The sequence below is a fragment of the Schistocerca piceifrons genome, chromosome 2 (genome assembly GCF_021461385.2).
Source record: "Schistocerca piceifrons isolate TAMUIC-IGC-003096 chromosome 2, iqSchPice1.1, whole genome shotgun sequence".
In the NCBI taxonomy this organism is placed as follows: Eukaryota; Metazoa; Arthropoda; class Insecta; order Orthoptera; family Acrididae; genus Schistocerca; species Schistocerca piceifrons.
Window position 1 is genome coordinate 582,811,451 of NC_060139.1, and position 24,130 is coordinate 582,835,580.

Sequence of the window (24,130 nt, forward strand, 5' to 3'; positions counted from 1 at the left end):
TAATTATTAGCAAAATCCATTGATTCAGACTACCAGAGTGGAAATAACCGACTAACAGGTATAATAGCTAAGAAAGATTACATATTATCTTCTCAGTGTTTCCACGAAAATGAAATTTTGACGGAAAATTTTTTCCGGAACGCCACAATACTAATGACTAGTTGTACAGTCCCTGCTCAGCAGCAGAAGTTCTATTCTTGGAATAGCGCGGAAAAAGCATTGTATGAACACGTAATAATGCCTAACTGGAGAATAAACGCGGGGTAACTAAACTTGTGATTCTGGCAAGGTTAGCGAAGTTAACTGGATAATAAGTTCTGACAATGGCAGGAATAATCACAGAATTAGTAATGACAAGATTATTTGTTAGAACGAGGAAGAAGAAAAAATGGGGACGTCACACATATTATATGGAAGAATATGACGCCTCCAGATTTATGTAAAAATTTAGTTCTACTACCAGTTTTCGATCTCATGCTTGACAAATTGGAACATGTATTTGACATGTGAAACTACTTCCTAAAATAAAAGATTTTGCTTGTAATAGACCTAATAGGTATTTGATGTCGGTACTTCCTGAATTATATTCTGTAGTGTTAATTATGTAAATGAGGTAGAAAAAATGATCATTTGTGCCAAAACAATCTCGCTTATTTCTGTAGTATCTGAAAGGCCTACTTCGTTTTATCTAGCTGACAGTGAGAACTAGACGTAATCAAATCGAGAAACCATACTAGTCTTGGGTACTATTCGTATTAGCAGCTATTTCGGTATTAGACAACGACATTTTGATTTTTCATGCAGCAAAACGCTTGACGAAGTTTGGTGAAGTAATAGATTCGTTCGCAGAAAGGAAAGCACGCCGGGTAAAGCTTTAGCGAGATTAGAGAGAAAAAATGCTGGGACCTAAGGTTTGACAAAATGTGTAATGTTCTGCTTGTCTATTGTCTTTACCGGTTTTATGTTTCCTATATTTTATTTTATCGAAGATCCTGGGCTGACAACAACAGCAGATGATAGATGAGATAAGCAAATTTGTCGAATGACATCGATTTATCAGTCGAACTGCGAAGGAGGGTCTTTGCCAAGTGACAGGCAGGTCAAACTCGGGCAGGCAAAGTGTTGTGATAAGATATTCATCTTTCTGTCGCTCATAAACTGCAGCAGCGATAATGAAGGGCTCAGTGGAACAATGAGTATCCCTCGCTTTGGTGAAAATTTAACTAGACGCATGTTATGTGACCTGAAACCATCTGGCGTCAGTTTATGTCGCTGCTGAAAAGGATAAGATAACACACATTACAAAGCAGTCTCAAACTATTGAGTGGAATAAGGAGGTATCCCACATCTCTCTGACAAATTGGTTTCGATAGGCTAACTAATTACCTAATCGACCAGTGGGATAGCAGCTTTGTACCTTGGCTTTATAATCAACATTGCTGGCACAGAAAGTGACAGTCCAGTTACAAACACTGGACATCCAAGCAATAGTAAGGTATTTTGCCTTGCGATGCAAGGAAAAACAACTGTTCGCTTTAATAGAAATGCCGAAAGAGAATTTTGTTAGATCAACTCAATCAACAAAAAATAAGCTAACAAAAAGGAGCACAACCCTTCCTGGCATAAGCGTGGACATCCAAAATGCATCTTTTCTAAGATGCCAGGGAAGGTATATAGACCACGTACGGTTCACTTATAGTGATATAGGCCTCCATACTGCCATAAATTTGCAGAAGGGTAAAGGTAAGGCACAGAAAATAAAATACAGTGACACTGTTAAGGAACCTAAGTATCCTATTGGCAGCTCCATAAAAGATGATAAACAATGTGATGTAATGTCGATTATGAAGTTGAAACCTCTCTTTCACCACGGCTTTTATCAAAATCTGAAATCAGACTATGGAAATGAAATAGAAGAATATAACGAGTGTGATGTTATTTATAGTGTTTAACGAAAGTTATATTGTTTAGTCAGTTTTTCTCTTCTGTATTTGAAAATGTGTGTTGTGTTTACAATATCACTTACATCTCATTTATTAAGTCTAACCTTGTTCCAATAATAACCAAAGTATCCCGCACTACGTCTGCAAGGAGTTAATACAATACCTAAGCAATACAACTTTTTTGTGATTCTTATTGTCTTGATGAAATTACAGGCAATCTAATAAAATGCTAAATATCTCAAAAGCACACTTTTGAGGGCTACCTCCATATTACACTAACCCCTTCGTTTATTAACCACAATTTCGCGACGTAGACCGTTCAGCAAAGCAGGAACAAAGTGTACGAGAAATGTCGATGGCCGAAACCACTTACGTGTATTCGCGACCGCAACCGAACGACTATCTTCTTTTGGGAAGGGCGGCATGACGTAGTGCTTAATGCACTTCAGGAAAGTATTGTGAATATAAGGTCACCTGGCGCATTTAGTATGCTCACCGCTCTTCACACAAGAGAGAATTCGCACAGGACTGCAGATATACACATGACCTTTGTCGTTACTGATTAATCTGCACTCGTTAATTTTTCCATGATGGCAAATGGGAACTACGTAACAACTAATGAACAATACTGATAAAATGTAGCCGGCCACGGAGGCCGAGCGGTTCTAGGCGCTTCAGTCCGGAACCGCGCGACTGCTACGGTCGCAGGTTCGAATCCTGCCTCGGCATGGATGTGTTTGCTGTTCTTAGGTTAGTTAGGTTTAAGTAGTTCTAAGTTCTAGGGGACTGATGACCTCAGATGTTAAGTCCCATAATGCTCAGAGCCATTTGAACCATTTTGATAAAACGTAACATCTTCTATTGTAAATCATGTGAAGGCAAAATCGGTTCTATCTCACAAAACGCCATTATCAAGTGGTGACATGTAAGAAAATATTTCATTGTAGTTAACTGCCTCGATATATTTACAACTGACGAATGATGTAGGTTGCTGCATGTAATGCGCAAGGAAAAAACTATTACTAAGATCTTATCAGGGTAGGAAACGTCAAAATAGTTTTCCAAATAACCGTAGGTCGTAAATCCATCATGATGGAGCTTCTGATTAAAAAAAAAGTAGCCAATGAGAGACGGTTGTGTGGAAGTTAATATCTGTGAACAGATGTTTGCAAGAATTTTTGAAGCAGCCACACCCCTTTGCAACACACTGGGATTTTTCAAGAATATGAACCGTTATTTTTTCTATCACATCAATTTTTTAGAAATGTTGGCTGCAGAAATTTCGAGCATTTGCTGCAAAAATTGCATGACAAATCATGAGTGTCACAAATTTCTTTTCTTACTCACGCTTACTGAATTACTTGTTACAACAAAAATGTAGTCATCCCCTCAGTAAATTAGGAAAAATTAAAACACGTGGCCTTTATATTTCATTATTATAAACATCGCATCTTATAGTACCAGATAGGTCTAACTTATTGCAATGCTATTTCTCCAGTGGAGCTTACTAACGAAATAATAGCATTGGCTACTTATAGAGTACTGTATTTAAAAGTCAAGCTTTATTAAATTGATATCTCAGGAAAGCCGAGTTATACGAAACCAACCTTGGATGAAAATGAAACGTTCCCCAGCTTTGATATATTTTCATAACAGCTTAAACAATTTGTTTGGGCGTATTCAGTCAGTAGCTGTGCTATTTTGCATTAAGATGTTAACTGGAGCAAGTGAGGGTGACGTCCTCCTAGGGCGTACTGAAAAGTAATACCGCCGATTTTTTATGTAAAAATTCTTAAAGCTTTTAAATAAAACAAACGGTATTAACGTCTTACACTTTATTCTTCATGTCTACGTATTTGCAGCCCTCTCGCGCTAGAGGGCTCAAATTTGCAGAGTGTAAAATGGCAGTGTGTAACGCAACTAAGTTGGTGCGCGAGAAACAGAGTGCTGTAATCGAGTGTCGAATTCGATTTCCTTCACACATTGAGCACTTTATCCCTCAGCCCGGCAACGCCAGACCGTACAAGAGCCCTGCGATATCTGCAATAATCTGACGCTTTCGGTTCATTGTCATAGACCATCCTACATACATCCCCGACTTGGCCCCATCCGATATTTACCTGTTTCCAAAACTTAAAGCACACCTTCGAGGACTTTACTTTGATAGTGATGAAGCGGTAGGAACAGAGGCGAAGTTGTGGCTCCGTCGACAAAGTCAAACATTCTAAAGTGATGGTATCAACAAACGTCTCTCGTTGGGAGAAATGCGTTCGTCGCCCGTGTGACTATATTGAGGAATAAATATGCAGATGTGAAGAATAAAGATGTAGAAAAGAGATTTCAAATAAAAATTTCGGAGCCATTACTTTTCAGCACTCTCTCTCATTATGGGCGTAGCTCGATAATCTAGCTGTCCCGATGTACGATTATCTGGAAAATTTTGTTCAACATCGTCTTCTCTGCACCGATATAATTGTAGGTCTCATTTTTCTAGTTACTCAATAACGGTCCATTTTCAGGCCAAAATGAGCTGTCGATTGAAATAAACCATTTACTAATGGAGCTGTTGGGTATTATTTTCCACGAAGTGCCAGCAGAATATTTTTAATTTTATTAGAAGACTGAAGCCGTTACCATCGGTCAGAGATACTGGTGATTCCTTCGGTCTAGGCAGCGTACTTCAAGGGAGTGTTACATCCTTAAGCTGCCGCACAGTCTTACATACATTTCTCTTGGAAGTACTATAGCAGAAGTCCATATATATTATTTATGCTTGTGTAGGCCTGCGTATTTCCAGTGCAACAGGCTTTTTCATTGTAGAAGGCGATAACACTTGCCCTCACGGCTGTGTCTCGTAGCCAAGTGAATTCAGCAACAAACTGTTCGCTCTACAGACTAATTCGAGAAAAGTGGGAATCTAATCCCATCGCAGTCATCCAGGTGTAATTTTTCCATGATTTACAGCAAGGATTTACAGCGAATGGAGGCATGATTCCTATGACAAGCCTACGAAGGACTCCCTGCCGGACTCAACTTGTATTTAATCTTTGACTTCGTTATTGAGGGAAATGTTACATAACAGTCCTTCCTTCGCTCTCACCACCTGTAGCCGCTGGTGTATGTTCTTCAGCAACATGGTGCTTCCCTGCATACTGTTGCTTTCCTTGGGACATCTCAGCGGTAGACCGACATTCATTTCCTGTGGTCGTCACAGACAAAATCAATTTTCTTTTTCGTCGCGTTCCGTGTACTCTATCACGGAAATGTGTCTTCAGTGATGTGAAGCAAGTGGAAGTATAAAGAAACAAAGGCAAGCAGGTTACATAAAACAGAAAACAGGTAAAAAACCACAGCTTACTGTAGTACAAAACAGTTAAAATGAAATACGTATTATCTTTTCGACAGTACACTTACTTTTTATCACAAAGCAATAATGGTATCAAAAACAAAGCTAAACCGTTTTTCTCTTATTACTATCAATCCCGAAACTCTGCATTTCGCACCATAGTGGAAAGGGTGACACACTTCCTCAGGTGTATTTTTTCCGATGTTTCGAAACACATTTTCAGTTTCCTTTGTATGCGCAGTTACAGTCAGTCGAAGCAAATACTGCTTTTTGAGTGTTCCATGCGAGATACATCATCAACAGAACACTTCGCTTTGGTTCTTACTATAAGCAAAATGTTTTTCACAGCATGACTTGATAGCTCCAACAGACAGAGCAGCTTTTGTAGCCGGCACACAATGAATGTGATGTGTACGGTTAGATGACAGTGCGCTACAATAAGTGGCACAATGGTTGATGTATGGGAATAATCTGAAGATGGTAGTGTAAACTGCTGAAACTGGTTATCAATATATGTGTTTACTGCGGTCTGGAAAAATAAAACTTCTCTAGTAAGAAGATCCTATTTTTCAAAATCAATAGTATTTTCGAATGTTTGGAAGAGTAACTTGGTTTATAAACAAACACTGTGACTACTTACTTGTATATCAAGTTACTTGCTCAGATTTTCACGCACCCCCTCTCGACAGTCCTAAACTTTGCTTTTATAAATTCAGCCTACATACAGGCTCATTTTTCACTACTCGTTGAAAATTAGGTGTTTTAAGTTAAGCAACAATTCCTTACAGCACAGTATTTTCTGCAATAAGAAAATAACCTAGGAAATAGGTTCACCGTAAACTAGAGGCAAGTTCGTGTTTCAACCGTTCATTCAAGCCGCTTGTTGCATCTACATAATCATTTCCTTACTAACTGCAGTTCACTATCTACGTAACTCATTTAGTGATTTATTCCGTTATTTAAACATATGAAAATAATGCAGAAAACTTCTAAGAGTGGTATCTATAAGCCTGTTAAAAGCCAGTGTATATTTACTACCTAAATACTTTCAATATAGCGAGGCTTCCTTTTTATTTAAGTCAGCCCAAGTACCATGCACAAATAAATTTCAGCACATTCTCAAATTATCGTTCAGACATAAAATACATTCCTGATTTTTTTACGTTGACTTCTTATGATGTACTTATAAACAGCATAGGACAAATAAGAAGCGTCATTTGTAGCAAAACGTGAGGCAGGTGTGCTTTTAACAACGTAAATACTGTAACTTCATTATGTAATTCCTTCTCTTTGGTTAAATTTGTTTACCTACATGTTGCCAACCTAATGAAGTATATGAACCAACTTCTATTATTGGCCGGCCGGAATGGGCGTACGCTTCTAGGCGCTACAGTCTGGTACCGAGCGATCGCTACGGTCGCAGGTTCGAATCCTGCCTCGGGCATGGATGTGTGTGATGTCCTTAGGTTAGTTATGTTTAATTAGTTCTAAGTTCTAGGTGACTGATGACCTCAGAAGTTAAGTCGCGTAATGCTCAGAGCCATTTGAACCATTTTTTTCTATTAGTGATGTTTATATCAGTGTGCGTGTGTGTGCGTGTGTGTGTGTGTGTGTGTGTGTGTGTGTGTGTGTATGGGAGAGAGAGAGGCTTTTCTTATTTTTAATAGCATGTGTGTGTGTACGGAGCGGGGGGGGGGGTTATTTACAAAATAAGTATTAAATAAACCTATGTTGTGCAACCAGACTGTTTTTTCTGTTGTAAAAATATTTTGTTTATGGAATAAGGATGAAACTTTTTCAATTCATCACATGCGTTATTTGTGAAAAGCAGTATATGACATTTTACTGTTCCGATTGATGTCTGTTTCAGTTTCTTTGCTCACGAGGAGAACACAGCAATTGCCATCACCAAATTTCCCAGGAGCTTTGCGCAGTGCAACAGGAGTCAAAACAAGCGAACTACAGGTCTCGGCTTATGCGCAGATACTCGACCGCTTCTGAAAAGGCGACGGTCACACCTTTCGAGGTATTTTCGAGGTACTTTATGTGCCTTTTACCTCGTGATCGCTTCAGACGACGTGGTGGCTCACTGGTTAGCACCGCAGCTTCTTAGTTTTGCGCCCCGTGCTCCAAACCCGATTTCTTTTATTTATTTTATTGTTTTCATTTACCTACGCATATCCATAGAAGGTTACTACACTAAAATTTCTTATCGGATTTGGGGAAACAAGGGCATTATATGAACTGTAAAATTATAACTGGATTTCACAATAAGTGTCACACATTTACTATTTAGTCTGTATGGAATGTTAACGGGCTACAATCTTTTCTAAATATTCACGTTCTGATATTTCATTTTCATATCAATTCATATATTAATTCTTATACTTTATTCATACCTTTATTCTTCAGGACGATTTGGTGCATTCATTTGGATGATAACTATCGTAGAAACATTCAAACACAGATATTCCGAACGAGGAGCATCGCAGGAAGTCAGGTTTGTCATAGCGACATTTATTCATATAAATCTCACTCGGGAAAGAAACGTCGTTAACACGAAGATTTCGCGCATGGGCAGTAATTTCGCGACAAACCATGCATAACGGATCACTTTTCCGAAAACTGGCGCTTGCAGTTGTTCATGAATCAAGATACACCACAAGAATTTCACCGAAAACAATTTCAAATAATTTTCTCATTTTTTTAAATTCATTCATCTGACATGCAATTAGTGGATGAATAAGGACAAAGTTACATCAATATACACTGGGAAAGTTTTGTGTAGTAATCTTCCACTGACATGGGTATATAAAAGAAAAACAAAAATAAAAGTAACAGTCGGGCTTCGAACACGTGGCAAAAATTACAAAGCCGCCACCCTAACCATTGTGCCAACATTCCATCTGAGGACATCGTACGGTAAAAGGCATGTAAATTACCTGAAAAATACCTCGAAAATTTTGACCGTTGTTTTTTCAGAAACAATCGAGTATCTGCGGGTAAGCCGAGACATGTATTCGCTTATTTGGATCCTTCTTCCACTGGGCGAAGTTTCTGGGCAGTCAGATTATGACGCTTGCCGTGTTCTCCTCGGAGATTCATATTTGGGCATATGTGTATTATACAGGCTGTGCTTTTTCAGCCCTAATTTATTTTCGTAACAAAGTAAGTAGGTGATAAAGCTTTGTTCATTGGGAATATGATATTTATTTTTGTGGTCGCGTATGAGTCTTTGAGTGGTAAGGGGAACATTGTAGTGTACAGCTACACTTCACGTGCCTGCTCGAGATGAAGTGACGCGATATCACAAATGATCTCCAAGTCGACGAGACGTGGAACTCTGACCTAGCTTCCATCTTTAAGAGTCGTACCTATATACAAGTCGTGTTCTCTCTTTTCGCGCACTATCTATGTTCGATTCCGCGAAAAATAATTTGAAGGTTTTAAAAAGAAAAGTAGGAGCACTCTAACGCTATTACAGACAAGAGGTATGCATTGTTTCGCGGAGAAAAATTTAAATCTTGTCCTTTCAGTAGCTACACATATTTCTAATGTTCTAAATATGATCATCATAGAAAGTACTTAATCTAACTTCCTGGTCGTACTACCTAGGTATTAACCACAGAAGATGTCTGAGTGCATCTGCTCTCAATTTAATAGCAATGTCATCTGAAATGGATGTGCTCATAGTAATGTAAACTGTGGAGACAATTCTGAGGTGGTGGTGGTTAGTGTTTAACGTCCCGTCGACAACGAGGTCATTAGAGACGGAGCGCAAGCTCGGGTTAGGGAAGGATTGGGAAGGAAATCGGCCGTGCCCTTTCAAAGGAACCATCCCGGCATTTGCCTGAAACGATTTAGGGAAATCACGGAAAACCTAAATCAGGATGGCTGGAGACGGGATTGAACCGTCGTCCTCCCGAATGCGAGTCCAGTGTGCTAACCACTGCGCCACCTCGCTCGGTAGAATTCTGAGATTATTATATTTACATTATTTGTAATTGCGAGGTGAATAATGCTTAAAAGCAACATTATCTGGAAGATTTTATGCTTATAATTTTATTTTTCCGGCAGAACTGAAAAAGAAACGTAGGAATAGAGATTTGTTTCAACACTTGAAGTAATGTGTAAGATGTGGGTCGATGTCAAATTTTTAATGATAAAACACATATCTTGTTGCAAGCACCGACGAGAAATTAAAATGTTATTTTATTTAGTGACAGTGTAAAAATGTGAGTTCGTACTGTGCAGTATATTGAATGTCGAATGAAAAAACAGAAACTAGAAAAAACGATTTGTTGTTTGTGACTCTGACAACGGAATGCTTGGCCTTATCATACCCAAAACTGTTGATTATTTCCCTGCTGTTAGTCAACTTTGAAAAAATCCCGGCGCAAAACTGTAGCTGCTGACGTGCACTGCAGTCAGTCAAAAAAAAAATTACATTTTTCACATGGATACTGCAGCTAAAAACTATCTGGTGCACAGTCCTAAATCCACTTGCTACGCGCCGCGCCACTTCTTGCCACTGCTTCTATTAGTTTTTCGATGCGAACGATGATTCGTCTACTGAAAACTGTCGAAAGGTGACTAAATATTCGTAGAGAATGACAAATATGTTTTATCCATAGCTTATTTCATAAATATGAAATTTACAACATATCTACAGTACATATATTTCTTTTAACTAGACATTGTAGAAATGTGAAATACGTGATACAACGTTCCAAACACAAATTTTTTGTGTACCATCAAGATAAAATTTCGACAATTGACAGTCTTGTGAATAGCACACATGTTTTTACAGAAAACTGCCCGTAACTCCGATTCGAGGGTGCGCTGAAAAGTAATGTCTCCGAACTTTTTTCAATGGAAACTCTTACAGCTTTTCACATAAAACAAAAGTTATTAACATTCGACATCTTTATTCTTCTTATATACAAGCGTGTAACATGGCGTTGTGTAACACAACTATATCGCTGCGTGTTGAACAGCGTGCTGCAATCGAGTTGCGAGTTCGAAGAGTTCGTCTACACATCGAGCACCCTCTCTTTCAGTATGACAATGTCATAAAACACACGAGCGCTGAGACATCCGCAATAATCTGACGTCCTGGGTTCATTGTCATCGACCAACCTCCATCCAGCCCCAACTTGGCTCCATCCTATTTTCACCTGTTTCGAAAACTTAAAGCGCACCTTCGAGGATTTCACTTTGATATTGATTCAGCGGCAGAAACAGATGCGAAGTTGTGGCTCCGTCAACAAAGTCGAACGTTCTACAGTGATGGTATCAACAAACATCTCTCTTTGGGAGACATGTGTTCGTCGCGTGGGTGACTATATTGAGAAATAAATATGCGGACATAAAGAATAAAACTGTAGAGTGTTAGAAACGTTTTTTATTTAGAAAGCTTTAAGAGTTACCACATAAAAAATTCGAAGGCATTACTTTTCAGCATACCTTCGTACTTTGAGGACTGCTGTGCATATTTAATTAGATTTTGAAAAGGAGGAGTGGCAAAAATAGCTTACCTGTCATTTTAAATTACGAATACTGTCACGGTGGTAGACTGAAAATTGCAGTGATGTGAATAATATTTGTCTGTGTTAACCCCGTGGTGCAGCTGTCAACTTTAACGCATTTGCACCCTAATGACTGCTTAAAAATGCCAAAGAAGCGACATTAACAGCTGCAGTGGACATATGCAACACAGGGTTAATGATCTGTGAAACCATTCTACTGACAGAAAAATTCTCTGTCTAACGACTGAAGTATTTTCGTCGTACAAGACGGAATCTGAATTATCTGTGCACCTCTGTCAGTGTGAGTCCGAAGTGAAGGTGACAGCGATTCAAAATTTTTTGACCTGACGAAGAGTGAGACTGAGGGAGGAGGTTCTATAACAAAGCGGAAGAAACGCGTGGCGCATGAAATGTAAAATTTTCCTCTCCCATTTTTGCAGACTTTGATGTGTCTACATGAAGAGAATTTATGTGCATAACAGTGCTCTTATTATAGATAGTGCAATGTTTACGGTCGATTAGGTCCTACTGAAGACAAAGAAATAACATAGCTTTCAGTGAACCGTCTATATCGGCCGCATGGTTTGTGTACTTATGTGTGAGTGCAGACACGGACTCCAGAGTCGCCTCTGTATGATTTTCAGCGTTCAATCAATGCGCTTTTTTCGCTTTCAAAATTAGACTGATAAGCAATGTACACGAGAGATTCGCAAAAACCAGCGACCTTATTCCTTGCATCTGTAACAACCATCTTATATTATAGTTGCTGATGAATCTTCCGAGATGTGTGGCCGTAGTTGAAGAAACTTTCCGGTTCCTGTCATTTCGTCCAGGGTTTCACTGGACATATTCTCCGGACGAAATTTTAGAAACCGGAAAGTTTCTTTGACAACGGCCATATAGCCCGGAAGATTCATCATCAGCTATGACATTCGGTTGTGAAAGACTTCATTGTACAACTTACATTATCCAAAACACCATCAGTTTATCGTTTCAGTTTTTGACTTTCCTCTCGGTGACAACTGTTAATGGAACCTGGCACTATCAGTCACAGATTCTTGAGGAGTATGATTATCTGTAGTTTCTTCGCCACCGGTAGATTTGCAGCCTTGTAAGAGCGAGTGGTTCAGTCTTTCAAATCATACCATCTACGCTGTTTAAACCTTATACCTACATTTAGTTTCGTCGTCGCTTTAGACTTTTCGAATCTTTAGTTCCCTGTTTTACAACTATGTAACAGTCGTTTCAATTCTTGTGTTTGCACTATATAAAAAAAATAGATTCTAAAATTGCCACTTTCACAAATTTAGCAGGAAGTATACAAAATTTACTGAATCCCAAACGTTTAATAGTTGTCAAGTCAAATATTCAAAAGTAGATTATTTTTTATACTTAAAAGGGAACAATATTTCGTTAGTACATTACTATCAGCATACGAAAATGGATATTGATTTTTTTTGTTTAATGACCCGTAATTACAATCTTACATCATTAAATTCAATGTAACCAACTACTTGAAGGAATAAAATTAAAACATACTCATAAAATATTTTCATCCACTTACCAACAACGTTAGGTTTAAACTGAAAACAGAAAATCTCAAAACGAAAAAAAAAGGTAGATGAAGTAAATCCCACTGAATATCAACGGAAACAAATAGCAAATAATATCACTTCATATTAGTTCTCGAAGTGCTCAAATAGGAAATAATCCAATACGCTTATTTAGCTTTAATGCCATCCTGCACCTCATTTTTTTCTCACAAAACTTCACATCCGATCATGCTTCTAACATTTAATCTTGTTCAGCATATTAAAGGTAGATTCGGTGAAGTTGAAAAACGTGTTTTGAAAGCTACATTTATTTTGGGTGAAGTTTAACATAGGACCAGCTGCCCAAGAGTCAGATGTACGAAACTTTCTCAAATAACTGTCAAATTGGCCGGCAGAAACGACTTTTGTCAGCCAAGGATTGATCCAAGATGTTCTTCATCTATCCAGTTTGACACATTGTTGTACAACTACGGCAACTTGTCCTTATTCGTAACTCTGAGACGTGATGTTGCAATCTGTTGCACCTCTTATATTCTGAGTTGGTACCATCTATTGTGGAGGACATATCTTCAATCTTGAAACTTTATTTCTTTTTTCCTCTCTTCAGGCGCAGAAAATGGTAGTGGTTCCTTTCGACTGACGCATTTGGGTCCATAGATGTAGAATAGACGAACATCCCTATACTGCAGCATTGACTCCTTAGACACTACTACAGTCACTCTGTCGTGTAAAATTGAAGGCATTTTCAGCAGGCCTAAATCGGTCTTTAACATAGTTTAAATAGTAAACTACGATGTAATTACCGTGGACGGTAGGGGAAGAAGATATCCTTGGATTCGGGGATGCATGTCGTGTAGGTGAACTCCGCCGATGTTGATACTTTGCTGCGTGTTTGAACTGTCCCTTTCTGTATATCAATATGAGGTGTACGAGGAAGCGACAGAGAAAAGTTGACGATTCTCTTTCGATAATGTTCTTTTAAGGCTTGCATTCGCCTTGACTGCAAAACAGCGCCAAAATAGCCAGCGCGACTCGGGACAATGTAATTTCCCGTGAACAGCCTGACAACTAAACTAACCTAAGTTGTTCCGTCCTCGTCAAAGCCACAATCTTGCTGTCTGCATATGGCAGTTCTTAATATGCAGTTTAATACAATTTCAACCAATCGTTTTGAGAACTATTTGAAAATGCTGTAACGAATAAAAGTCTTATTTGATATGATTTATTGTACCATTGACTAGTTTTCGAGACTCTTCAGGCTGATCATCATAAGGGGGTGTTACAGGAATATTGTATCGTGGGTGAAGCGTAGACAGATTCTGTGGTGTGGGTATTGGTGACAATGACGGAAATTTACCTATTGATAACGAAACTTTCATGAAATGGAAATGTTGTTAGTTTTGAGTATTTAACAGTGCACTGCAGCGTGATACCACAGCAAATCAGTTCCCATTTTGTACATAATCAGGTAATAAAAATAAACATATTATTTATCTGCACTTGTTTTTATGCTTATTCATAGAAGGTAAACATTGGATGTAATTACAAAGAATATGAATATGATAGCTATCACACTTTTCCACATCAACAACATTACGCTGAGATGTATTGTTTATACAGAATAAATATTTAAAAGTACAGATAACATATTTATGTGAATAACTGAATCTCGATAGCTGCAGGTGTGTTCTTATGTTGGCAACTTACATTTAATACGGATTATAGAGTCCTGAACATGTCTGGACGCAGCAGCTGCAATGCACACTTCATGCAGGAAAAGATGTTAAGCGACCAAATAAGTTGTAATACTATAAGGTTTATTAAAAACCCCTTGACATGGGTTTCGACGTCTTTAAAACCGTGTTCTTCAGTAGGATCAATGATGAATCTGGAGGCATTTTAAATATGTGGCGATAAGGCACAAACGAGGATCAAATACACCTTCATAATAAGATCAAAATATCGTACTGACTGTCATCAGAAACGACTTCACATTTCACATATTACATGCCACCTACATTACCAATACAAAACACATATGCATCTATCAAGATTCGCTTAAATATGTTATCTGTATTTGTAAAAATCTCAGGCCAAAGTTCGTGATGAAGTCAAGGATGATATCTGTCATATTCACATTCTTTGCAATTACATCCAATATTTACGTTCTGTGAATAAGTACAAAACCAATTGTAGCTAAATACTGTGTACATTTGTGCATATTACATGATAATGTACATTATGGATTACACGATAAGTCACACAAATCTGATGGCTGTAAATTCAACTAAATACCTAGGGATTACAATTACAAATAACCTAAATTGGAACAATCATATAGATAATATTGTGGGTAGAGCAAACCAAAGACTGCGATTCATTGGCAGAACACTTAGAAGGTGCAACAGGTCTACTGAAGAGACTGCTTACACCACGCTTGTACGCCCTATTCTAGAGTAATTGCTGTGCGGTGTGGGATCCGCATCAGGTGGGACTAACGATGACATCGAAAAGGTGCAAAGAAGGGCAGCTCGTTTTGTATTATCGCGAAATAGGGGATATAGTGTCACAGACATGATACGTGAATTGGAGTGGCAATCATTAAAACAAAGGCGTTTTTCGTTGCGACTGGATATTCTCATGAAATTTTAATCACCAGTTTTCTCCTCCGATTGCGAGAACATTCTGTTAGCACCCACCTACATAGGGAGAAATGATCATCACGATAAAATAAGAGAAGTCAGAGCTGGGACAGAAAAATTTAACTGCTTGTTTTTCCCGCGTGCCGTTCGAGAGTGGAACAGTAGAGAGACAGCTTGAAGGTGGTTCACTGAACCCTCTGCCAGGCACTTTATTGTGAATAGCTGAGTAATCACGTAGATGCAGATTAATACAATTTGTAAACAAAATATCGTTTTCCTGAAGTGTTTTAATCAGTGATTAAAACAAATAAAAAATTATTTTTACGTATTGTTTACCGTTTACGGGGTAAACCTCACGTCAGGGATTAGATTAGGGAGGGACGAACGGGTAGATGGGTTGCGGGGGCGTCCCACCACATCTCACCAAGACTAACCATGGAGAGAGTGGGGTCCAAACTTTTTAAAAGAAAAACCGCCAACGTAATTAATGGTCGTCCTCCTTACCTTTAACTCAAGAACCTCGAAACAGCAGCCTACAACGTCAGAAAGCCATAGTTGCAACGGTCGCAATGTTTCCATGCTCAGTACAACGCTCGTCCTACGTTCACAATACGTCACTTTCATTCACTGGTTTCGCCCACGTCTGTCACTGTCCCCGCGGTGCTCATACGTCATATCTTTGGAGGTATTCATCTCTCATTTTCCTATTAGTGTGTTATTTATAGAGTTGTAACAGAACAGCCACACCACCGCAATACGCTTGCCTGTGACAGTTTGGGGGTAAGGACTGCGCCCACCTGCAGCCGCCCCCGCTGCTGGCTTTTTCTTTTTTTTAATTAAACAGAGGGCTGCGGCGCGGGGGCGGTCGGCGGCAGGGGTGGAGGGCGGCTCTCGGCGTAATGAACGTAATAATATCAGCGCCGCCATCAGCTACACAGGAAGGCTCTCGGCCCGCCGCCGACAGATGGCGCCCAACATGGCGGCCGGTCGCCGCGCCGATACTGGCTGCTGGCTGCTGGCTGCTGCGGGCCGACCGCGCCCGCCGGAAATCGGCGGCGGGGCCGGTGCTGCCCTCGCGGGACAGCGACCGTGGCCTCGAAACTTTCCCGTTTCCCTACTGGCGCAAAAAATACCATCTACGGTCTGATTCCGGGAAATGCAGCAACTACCAGTCTCGCAAGTATCTACCCAGATACTTGGCGGATGGATGTGGGTGCGGTAGGGAAGGCGAGTGGTCGACATCGGTGTTTTGGGAGAATTTTAGGACAGTGAAGTTCATCCGTAAACGAGGCCGCATGTAGAATCTAGTGCGACCTGTTGCTGAGTACTGCTCGAGTGTTTGGGATCCGAACCAGGTCGAATTGAAGATATCGAAGCGAAGCAGAGGCGGGCCGCTAGATTTGCCGCCGGTAGGTTAGAACAACACTCTAGAGTTACGGAGACGCTGCGGGAACTCAAATGGAAAGCCTTCGAGGGAAGGCGACTTTAGTATTGAGAATATTTAGAGAACCAGAATTTGAAGCTGACTGCAGACAACACATGTTTCGCGTAAGAATCACGACGATAAGATACCAGTAATTGAGGACTCTTACGGGAGAAGTCTACTAATATCAAATACCGGCCTTAATTTGAGGAAGAAATTTCTGAGGATGTACGTCTGGATTACAGCATTGTATGGTAGTGAAACATGGACTGTGGGAAAACCGGAACAGAAGAGAATCGAAGCATTTGAGATGTGGTGCTATAGACGAATGTTGAAAATTAGGTGGACTGATAAGGTAAGGAATGAGGAGGTTCTACGCAGAATCGGAGAGGAAAGGAATATGTGGAAAAGGACGTAGGTTGCAAGTGAGGTTAGCACAGGAAAGGAATTCGTGGCGGGCCGCATCAAACCAGTCAGTAGACTGATGACAAGAAAAACGGGGGCATGCAGACAGTCGTTTTTCCCTCGTTCTATATGGGAGTGGAATAGGAAAGGAAACGACTAGAATGCCCTCCGCCACGCACCGTACGCTGGATTGCGGAGTATGTACGCAGATATAGATGTAGATGTTGATTTAAATGGTAGATGGAGGGGGGAACCGCAAGATGAAGGCCGTTAATGCTTCCCTCCCCCCTGGAATCAAACTTGTATGCTCTTTTTCACTACATTCATCATTGATGACAAACTGGAACTGTGATTTAAATTGGCGATTTATTTGGGTACAAATGTGCAACCAGTCGCTATTTCAGATTTTTCAATAAGGTTAATTGTACCATTGGTTTCAAGCCACTGCAGACTCATCATCACGTGGTTTTACAGGAACACTACATCTTGGACCAAGTGTAACTAGACGCGGTGGTGAAACTTAGCTATCGGTATCACTGAGCAAGTAGTAAAGGAAACCTAAGAGAATTTGGAGTAGGTATTAGAGACCAAGAAGAACAAATAGAAACTTTGAGGTTAGCCTATGACATTCTGTCAACGAAAGCAAAGGACTTGGAAGAGCAGTTGAACGGAATGAACAGTGCATGTAAAGGAGGAAGTATGATGAACGTCAACAACAGCAAAACAAGCGTAATCGAATGTATTTGAGTTAAATTGAGTGGTTCAGAGGGAATTACATTAGGAAACGAGGCACTTAAAGTAGGTGTTTCGCTGTTTCGCTTGCAAAATAACTGATGATGGCTGAAGTAGAGAGAATAAAAAATGCAAACTGGCAATGACAACAAAAGAGTTTCTGAACAAGAGAAATTTTTTAGCATCGAATATAGATTTAAGACTTAGGAAGTCTTTTCTGAAAATATTTGTATGGAGTATAGCCATGTGTCTTTTCTGAAAATATTTGTATGGAGTATAGCCATGTGTGTAAGTGAAACATACACTATAAACAGTTTACAAGTTAACACATGACGGAAAGTCATCGAGTAAAACAGAAGTAATATCCGTCGTCCGCCAAGGAAGTGTTATAGGCACTCTATTGTTCCTGATCTATATTAACGACGTAGGAGACAATCTGAGTAGCCGTCTTAGATTGTTTGCAGATGATGCTGTCATTTACCGTCTTGTAAAGTCATCAGATGATCAAAACGACTTACAAAATGATTTAGATAAGATATCAGTATGGTGCCAAAAGTGGCAATTGACCCTGAATAAAGGAAATTGCGAAGTTATTCACATGAGTACTAAAAGAAATCAGCCGCACAGTCCACGACAGCAGCGCCGTACGAAGTAGGATTGTGTCCGCTGTTTCGTTGGTAGTATCGTAGATTTCAACTGCTCTCTACTCAGTGGATAATTGGTAATTAACATACATAACGTGTCAGTCCCTTTAACATATACCAAAAAACTAATCTTCAGCTAGAAATTTATAAAATGCCTGTCGCTACTATTGATTCAACGTCCCAGACACAGTAAAAATATTACGGATATACAAGGGTTTGGGGTAATATATGTGACCACTAACTTATTTATGAATTCAATGTAGTCTTCTGTGCAGGAGCTTTCAAATTGTGTAAAGGGATTTGTATATTTTTCAGTCACAGTCATAGTAACACGCATTTAATCGTCACCTGTAACGGTCACACATCGGTCATAGACGTAGGCATTGTTTGTCATATTGTGGCAACAAATGTCACTGACATACCATCCACCAAATATTGCTTAAGATTTTTGAGTACTAAAATTCAGCAGTTTACGGTCAAAACCTGTCATGACTGAAAGACTGTGATTATATCTAAAAGAACAGTCCTATAATCATAGTAATAGTGTTGCACTCCGACCTTAATAATAGTGCCGAAAACAAATAACAATAACTGAATTCTTGAGCTTTCCCAAGCAACCATTTCGGCCGTAGACGTCAAAGTTGATAGTCTTGCCGTCTTGATTGATAGTACATCCGGCATTGTTCACTATGCAACTATCACACGATCCACTGCACATCTTATTTACAAGCATAGGAATCCCACGCAGCGCTGCGTCACAGATTCCTAATTTGAAAACATATATTACATACAATTTTCGCGTTAAGGAGCTGGTGACAAACAGCAGTATTAATAGTTCTAAATCGTCTCTTGCAGTTGCCTTGTTCTGTACTAAAATAACTAGCTAATTCATGAAATCTGCAGTTCAAATCTCAGTTTCATACTGCAGGAAGGTATGCAAAATATCGACACATCATTGCTATTGAAGGTTAGCTTATGGTCATTCATTTTCATTATTTTCTCTATTCCACAGAGATCAGTCAAGATGGAGTACAGTTCAATTTACGTAAGATAGGAGAAAAACCAGCCGATAGCGTGCGCAGAATCCGCATCCATTAATGTCTTGACTAATATTTGGACCCGTCTTCTCTCCAGATCGAGTTCAGATTGCATGTCCTGACTGGCTGTAGGTAACTACTACAAGTTTATCCGGGAGGTACCAATTCACATCACCTGAAAGTGACCCTTGAGTGTAAAACTACAAAAGCACATGCAAGTCTCCTTGCACAGCTTCTACATTTAACGTATGCAGAGAATCCACAATGTTTCACATTTTTTATAAAAAAGGCTATGAATTTTTTTCTAGTTGATAATGACGCTTATAGTGTGCGAAATCTCTAATAGACAACATTCAGCTATATGGATTTGTAAATATTAGTTTTTTCCTCCCTTAATTTCTATAAGAATGGAACAGAGCCTTTCGAGCTGTCATGCTACTGATTTGCGAGAAGAGCTATCAAGTCATAAACTGAAATAAGCAGCAGTTTGTTGTGGAAAACTCAAAATTCATTCAGTTTGGTTTCTTCGTTTGTTAAGTTCATATTTCACGTAATCCGCCTTAGAGTATTAACGAACGTCGCGTGAGAGTACCGGTTTACGTGACACCGTTTTATCAGTGTTGCACATACTCTACACTCAAAAGCTATCTCCTGCTTCTTCTATATAGACACGATGTAGCAATATGGTAACAATGCGCTGCACGGCGCGCAGAACAGAGCACGTCCAATATATTTTAACCCGTGGACACCTACGAACACAAACGCTCTGTCTTATAAACGCACACGCAATCAGAGGGGAATGCTCCATATTGATGGCTTCACTCTGCTTTACTTCACGCGGAGCAAAGACGACCTCTATTTCAGCGTTTGATGCAGCCCGTCTAACGATGCTAATATTAAGAAATAAGAAATATTGCAGGCTCGTTTGGTGATTGCAAAACAATAATAAAATGTGTGTAAAGAGAATTACGTGTTTCATTTTTCCACTTGAAACAAGAACAGAAAATTAAATGAACACAGGTAAACCAGTGAAATAAAATCGAATGATTAGTTGGATATTGTAATGTCCAGTCTATACGTATAATCTTCTCTTGTGTTGTTTTTTACAATTCGTTTACTGTCGAGATAGGTGCGAAAACGCAGCAATGCATGGATTATAAAAGTCTTCTTTTCTCATCTAAGAGTAGGCTACGACAAAACCTGTTTTGGTACCTATTTCCTAGACCTTCCTATGTTTCCCTTTTGCTGAGTAGTTTGTCGCTACTGCTGGTGGTACATATCTGGCAATTTTTCCGAAGTTTCGCAGCATTTTATTTTATTTGTTATTTTATTTAGAAGCAGTTACATTCAAATTTCGCGTAAAATACGTATGTTTCTCGTCATGTCCCTCCGAAGTTACATTGATGCTACTTATATACACACCAACGTCTTTTGCTTCCTACCTTTCGATCGCTTCCATACATAATAAATGAAACTGATAATGTGTTCAAATGCGTTGTACATACGTCCATAATTTTTAAATTTCAGAATTCAGCGAATACTTTTCCCTGTTCTTATTAATTTACCTTTTACATTCAGGTCTATTTTCTTCTTATGTGAAATTAATATTGTAGGCCCAAAGATTAAAATATTTTTGGTCATTATTTCACCTTTTTTTTTTTTAAGTTAGCCATTACCTCTGTTTCTTCGTCGTCATTTTGTTGACAGTTATTTTGAAATATTATATTCTGTTGCTGTCTTGTTTAAAAAAGTTTCTGTGTGTCTGAGATTAGCTTCCATGTCCTGTCTAAAGCATAAACGATCAGCGCTGAGATCGACATTTATCGACATGGTTTTCCTTACACAAAATCCTGATTGACACTTCGATTTCCATGTTTAAAAAATGTCATCTATATACTTACTAAAATATGTTAGTAATAAGCTGCAATCCTGTCTGAGTTTTGCATTTGTGGAAACATCATGTGCTAATGTTCCAATCTTAAGAAATCGTTTTCTGTCGTACGGAAATCGTCTTAGAAGGTATTCCAGTCACGAGTTTTACGTGAAGATGTAGTGGATAGCAGAGAAACAGTTTAACAATTTAAGTTACACTAAAAACGAATAGTTAACTGCAATTCACATGTTCCGTCAAACATAGCAAAATCGCGTACAATTGTTCACCTATTGCTCAAAAAATTTTCAGATACGTATATGAAATATCCAGATATCTAAAAGAATCTTGGCCGTGAATAGTGTGTAGGGCCGACTCTTGGGGATATTACGAACGAACTGTAAACGAGATTTTACACAGCGGGTTTCGGCAAACAGGCATTTTTGCATTCTTGTCAGCGTTGAGCATGGAATGAAAGGCAGAGGGACGAATAAAGTTCGTAAACTTCCGTCTTTAGGAGAAGTCAGAATTCACCTTCAATGTGCTGACAGAGATACGCGGTGGAGATGGAACAGTACGCCTGAGGCGACAAGACAATGCCTGTGGGCAAACTAAGGACCGATATCCTGCGGATGGATCACACTCAAAAGCGTGCGTTAAAATTTTTTTTATTCCTATGTGAAGCATCAGTGCAAAGAAAACAAAAAAAAAAAAATTGCAGAATGCATAAAACAAGTAACTTAAAGTAACTCCATAGCGTAAGCGCTAGGGAGCACGCTATGTAGTCCACTAGACTTAGTGCCCACGAAAAAATCTTTCAGATTATTGTTCCAATGAGAATCGTTTACAAATTAAGCTTTCCGCATTCTTGCTGTGGATGGAGTCATTTGCTAGACGTTGGTGATATTCACCTGCACCTCCTCTGTTGGTACATAATCATTCAACGGACAGCCAAGCTTGGTGACCATGTTTGTTCTCTCCACACTGGCAGCAGTCTTATGACAAATCTCTGATGGAGGAAATGTCCGGTGGAGGAATACCTGACAAGTGATATAACTTGGAAGGCAGTGTAGGCTTAGACATCCAGTAATACACCTGCACGTTTTATTTAGCTCTCATCGACTTCTTTGCCTTGGGAAGATCTTTACCAAACGGGAAAAGCACATTCTCCTACAGAGTAACAGACTGATAATACTGTTATTTTTCAAATTCATGGATGAGAGTCAAACTTATTCGGTATTATCTTGCTTAGGATCGTATTTCTGGATTCCATTTTCATCTCTGTGTTGTAGCAATGCAGCAAGATACGATCAAGTGTGGTACCTAATTTTTTTTGGAGTGGTGTAGCATCCAATTGTTTTTCTTGCTGTGAGACACAGATTTTATGACGTACCTGTCTGTGTTTAAGATGGTAAGCATGCAGCTAAGTTTTAGTTGGATTTGGACGTGACTGCACACAACATGATCATTTGGAGCGGCCTACGATTTAACGCAACAGAACGCAACACAACTTAATGAAGGAGTAGACTCAACTATTGTCCCACAATATCGGCAAAAACCTTAGCGTAGTAGGCCTGCATTTCTTGAACCAATATGGTATTTTCACTTCCTGTTTCTGGACGGCAACGAGTCGGTTTCTGCTGCATAGGACTCTCATTTTCATTTACATAAATTAAAATGTTTAACTAAAATATATCATTATATAAATGAATGCTTAATTAAATGAATGCTTATGGCAACATAATGTTAAATTCAAATTAATTGAATGTTGCAGTTATGAAAGAATGTTTGTCTATTAATGCACAAAATTTGTGATACGTTCCTTCTGAAACCTACATAAACCTTGATCAATAGTTGAAAATTTTTCTAGCATAACTCTCGAAGTACATATTCACAACAAAAATCGACACACAGTTGTACGTGACAAGACGTTAGGCGCATACGCATTTGAGCCTTCAGGCCTTCTCTTACGTTTAACCATGTATCCTTAGCGGGCGTGACATTACGACGTGAATGATAAATGAGCGCTATATAACAATAATAATGATAATAATAATATATGAATAATGAGTATATTATATTACAATTACAGTATCGTCACTCTTATTAACATTGTGCTAATAATTATCTCGTTAGCTTCATGCCGTACTGACAGCAACGTATGGCAGCAGTACAGAATGAATAAAATCTGAAGAAGTTGACATGTTTGTGAAAGAGCGAGAAATAATAGTCAAGTTACCAGACGAGATACACTGAGTCTCTTTCAGACAGGAATAACACAGCGAAAATGTACCGAGAGAGAATGTACGTCAGTCATAACAGATAAACCCGTAAATCTCCTCTTGAATGCAGCATGGTTTTGAATCAGTCGCTGGTTACTGGGTACTTCGTTGCAGTAACGTGTGGTTGAAACGGAGCACGAGATGGCGAAATATGAATTGCAACACATAGCTGCAGGCACGATGCTCGATGCGTAGGATCTTGTAATTCAGCTAAGAAAATATAAGAACTTGATAATAGTGCACATAATACTATTTGACACAGGCCAACGAACCACAAACGTTTGTCAGTGTTTCGCCAGTAAAGAACGGTGAAACAAAGCGAAAATGTGAGAACAAAGTTATGTCTCGTCGACTTCAAAGTGGTCCCAACCAGTAGACGATTTCGAGCGGAAGAGAATTATTGGTCTCTGACAAACGGGTGTCTCATACTACTGATTATATGGCTCGCAAAGAACGCGCATTATATAGCATAGGTTTTCATTCAGTAAAAGGTACAAACGCCTCAAACATGAATACAGTAATTTTCATTTCGAATGAAAAACTGCAGTGTTTTCCATCGAGTTCTGATCAGACCCCTAGTACAGTAGAAGAAGTTGACAGCAGTCTGGCAGCCTGTTATTCCACGTCTGAAGATTCGAAGTGGTACTGCAAAATCATTTGATTTCTGCTTCTACGTATTGGTGTGAATCTGAACAGCAACTACCACGGTAGGAAGGTTTTAGAGT

The 24,130-nt window shown here is 39.2% G+C and overlaps 1 protein-coding gene across 1 annotated transcript in view; it reads right to left on the reverse strand.

Moving 5' to 3' along the window:
* Nucleotides 1-24,130, reverse strand: part of LOC124775611 (collagen alpha-2(I) chain-like) — a 125,470-nt gene that overhangs the window by 21,374 nt on the left and 79,966 nt on the right. The window contains exon 3 of the mRNA XM_047250441.1: nt 15,947-16,126. Within this exon, the coding sequence (XP_047106397.1) occupies nt 15,947-16,126 (180 nt within the window). The remainder of the gene's footprint in view (nt 1-15,946; nt 16,127-24,130) is intronic.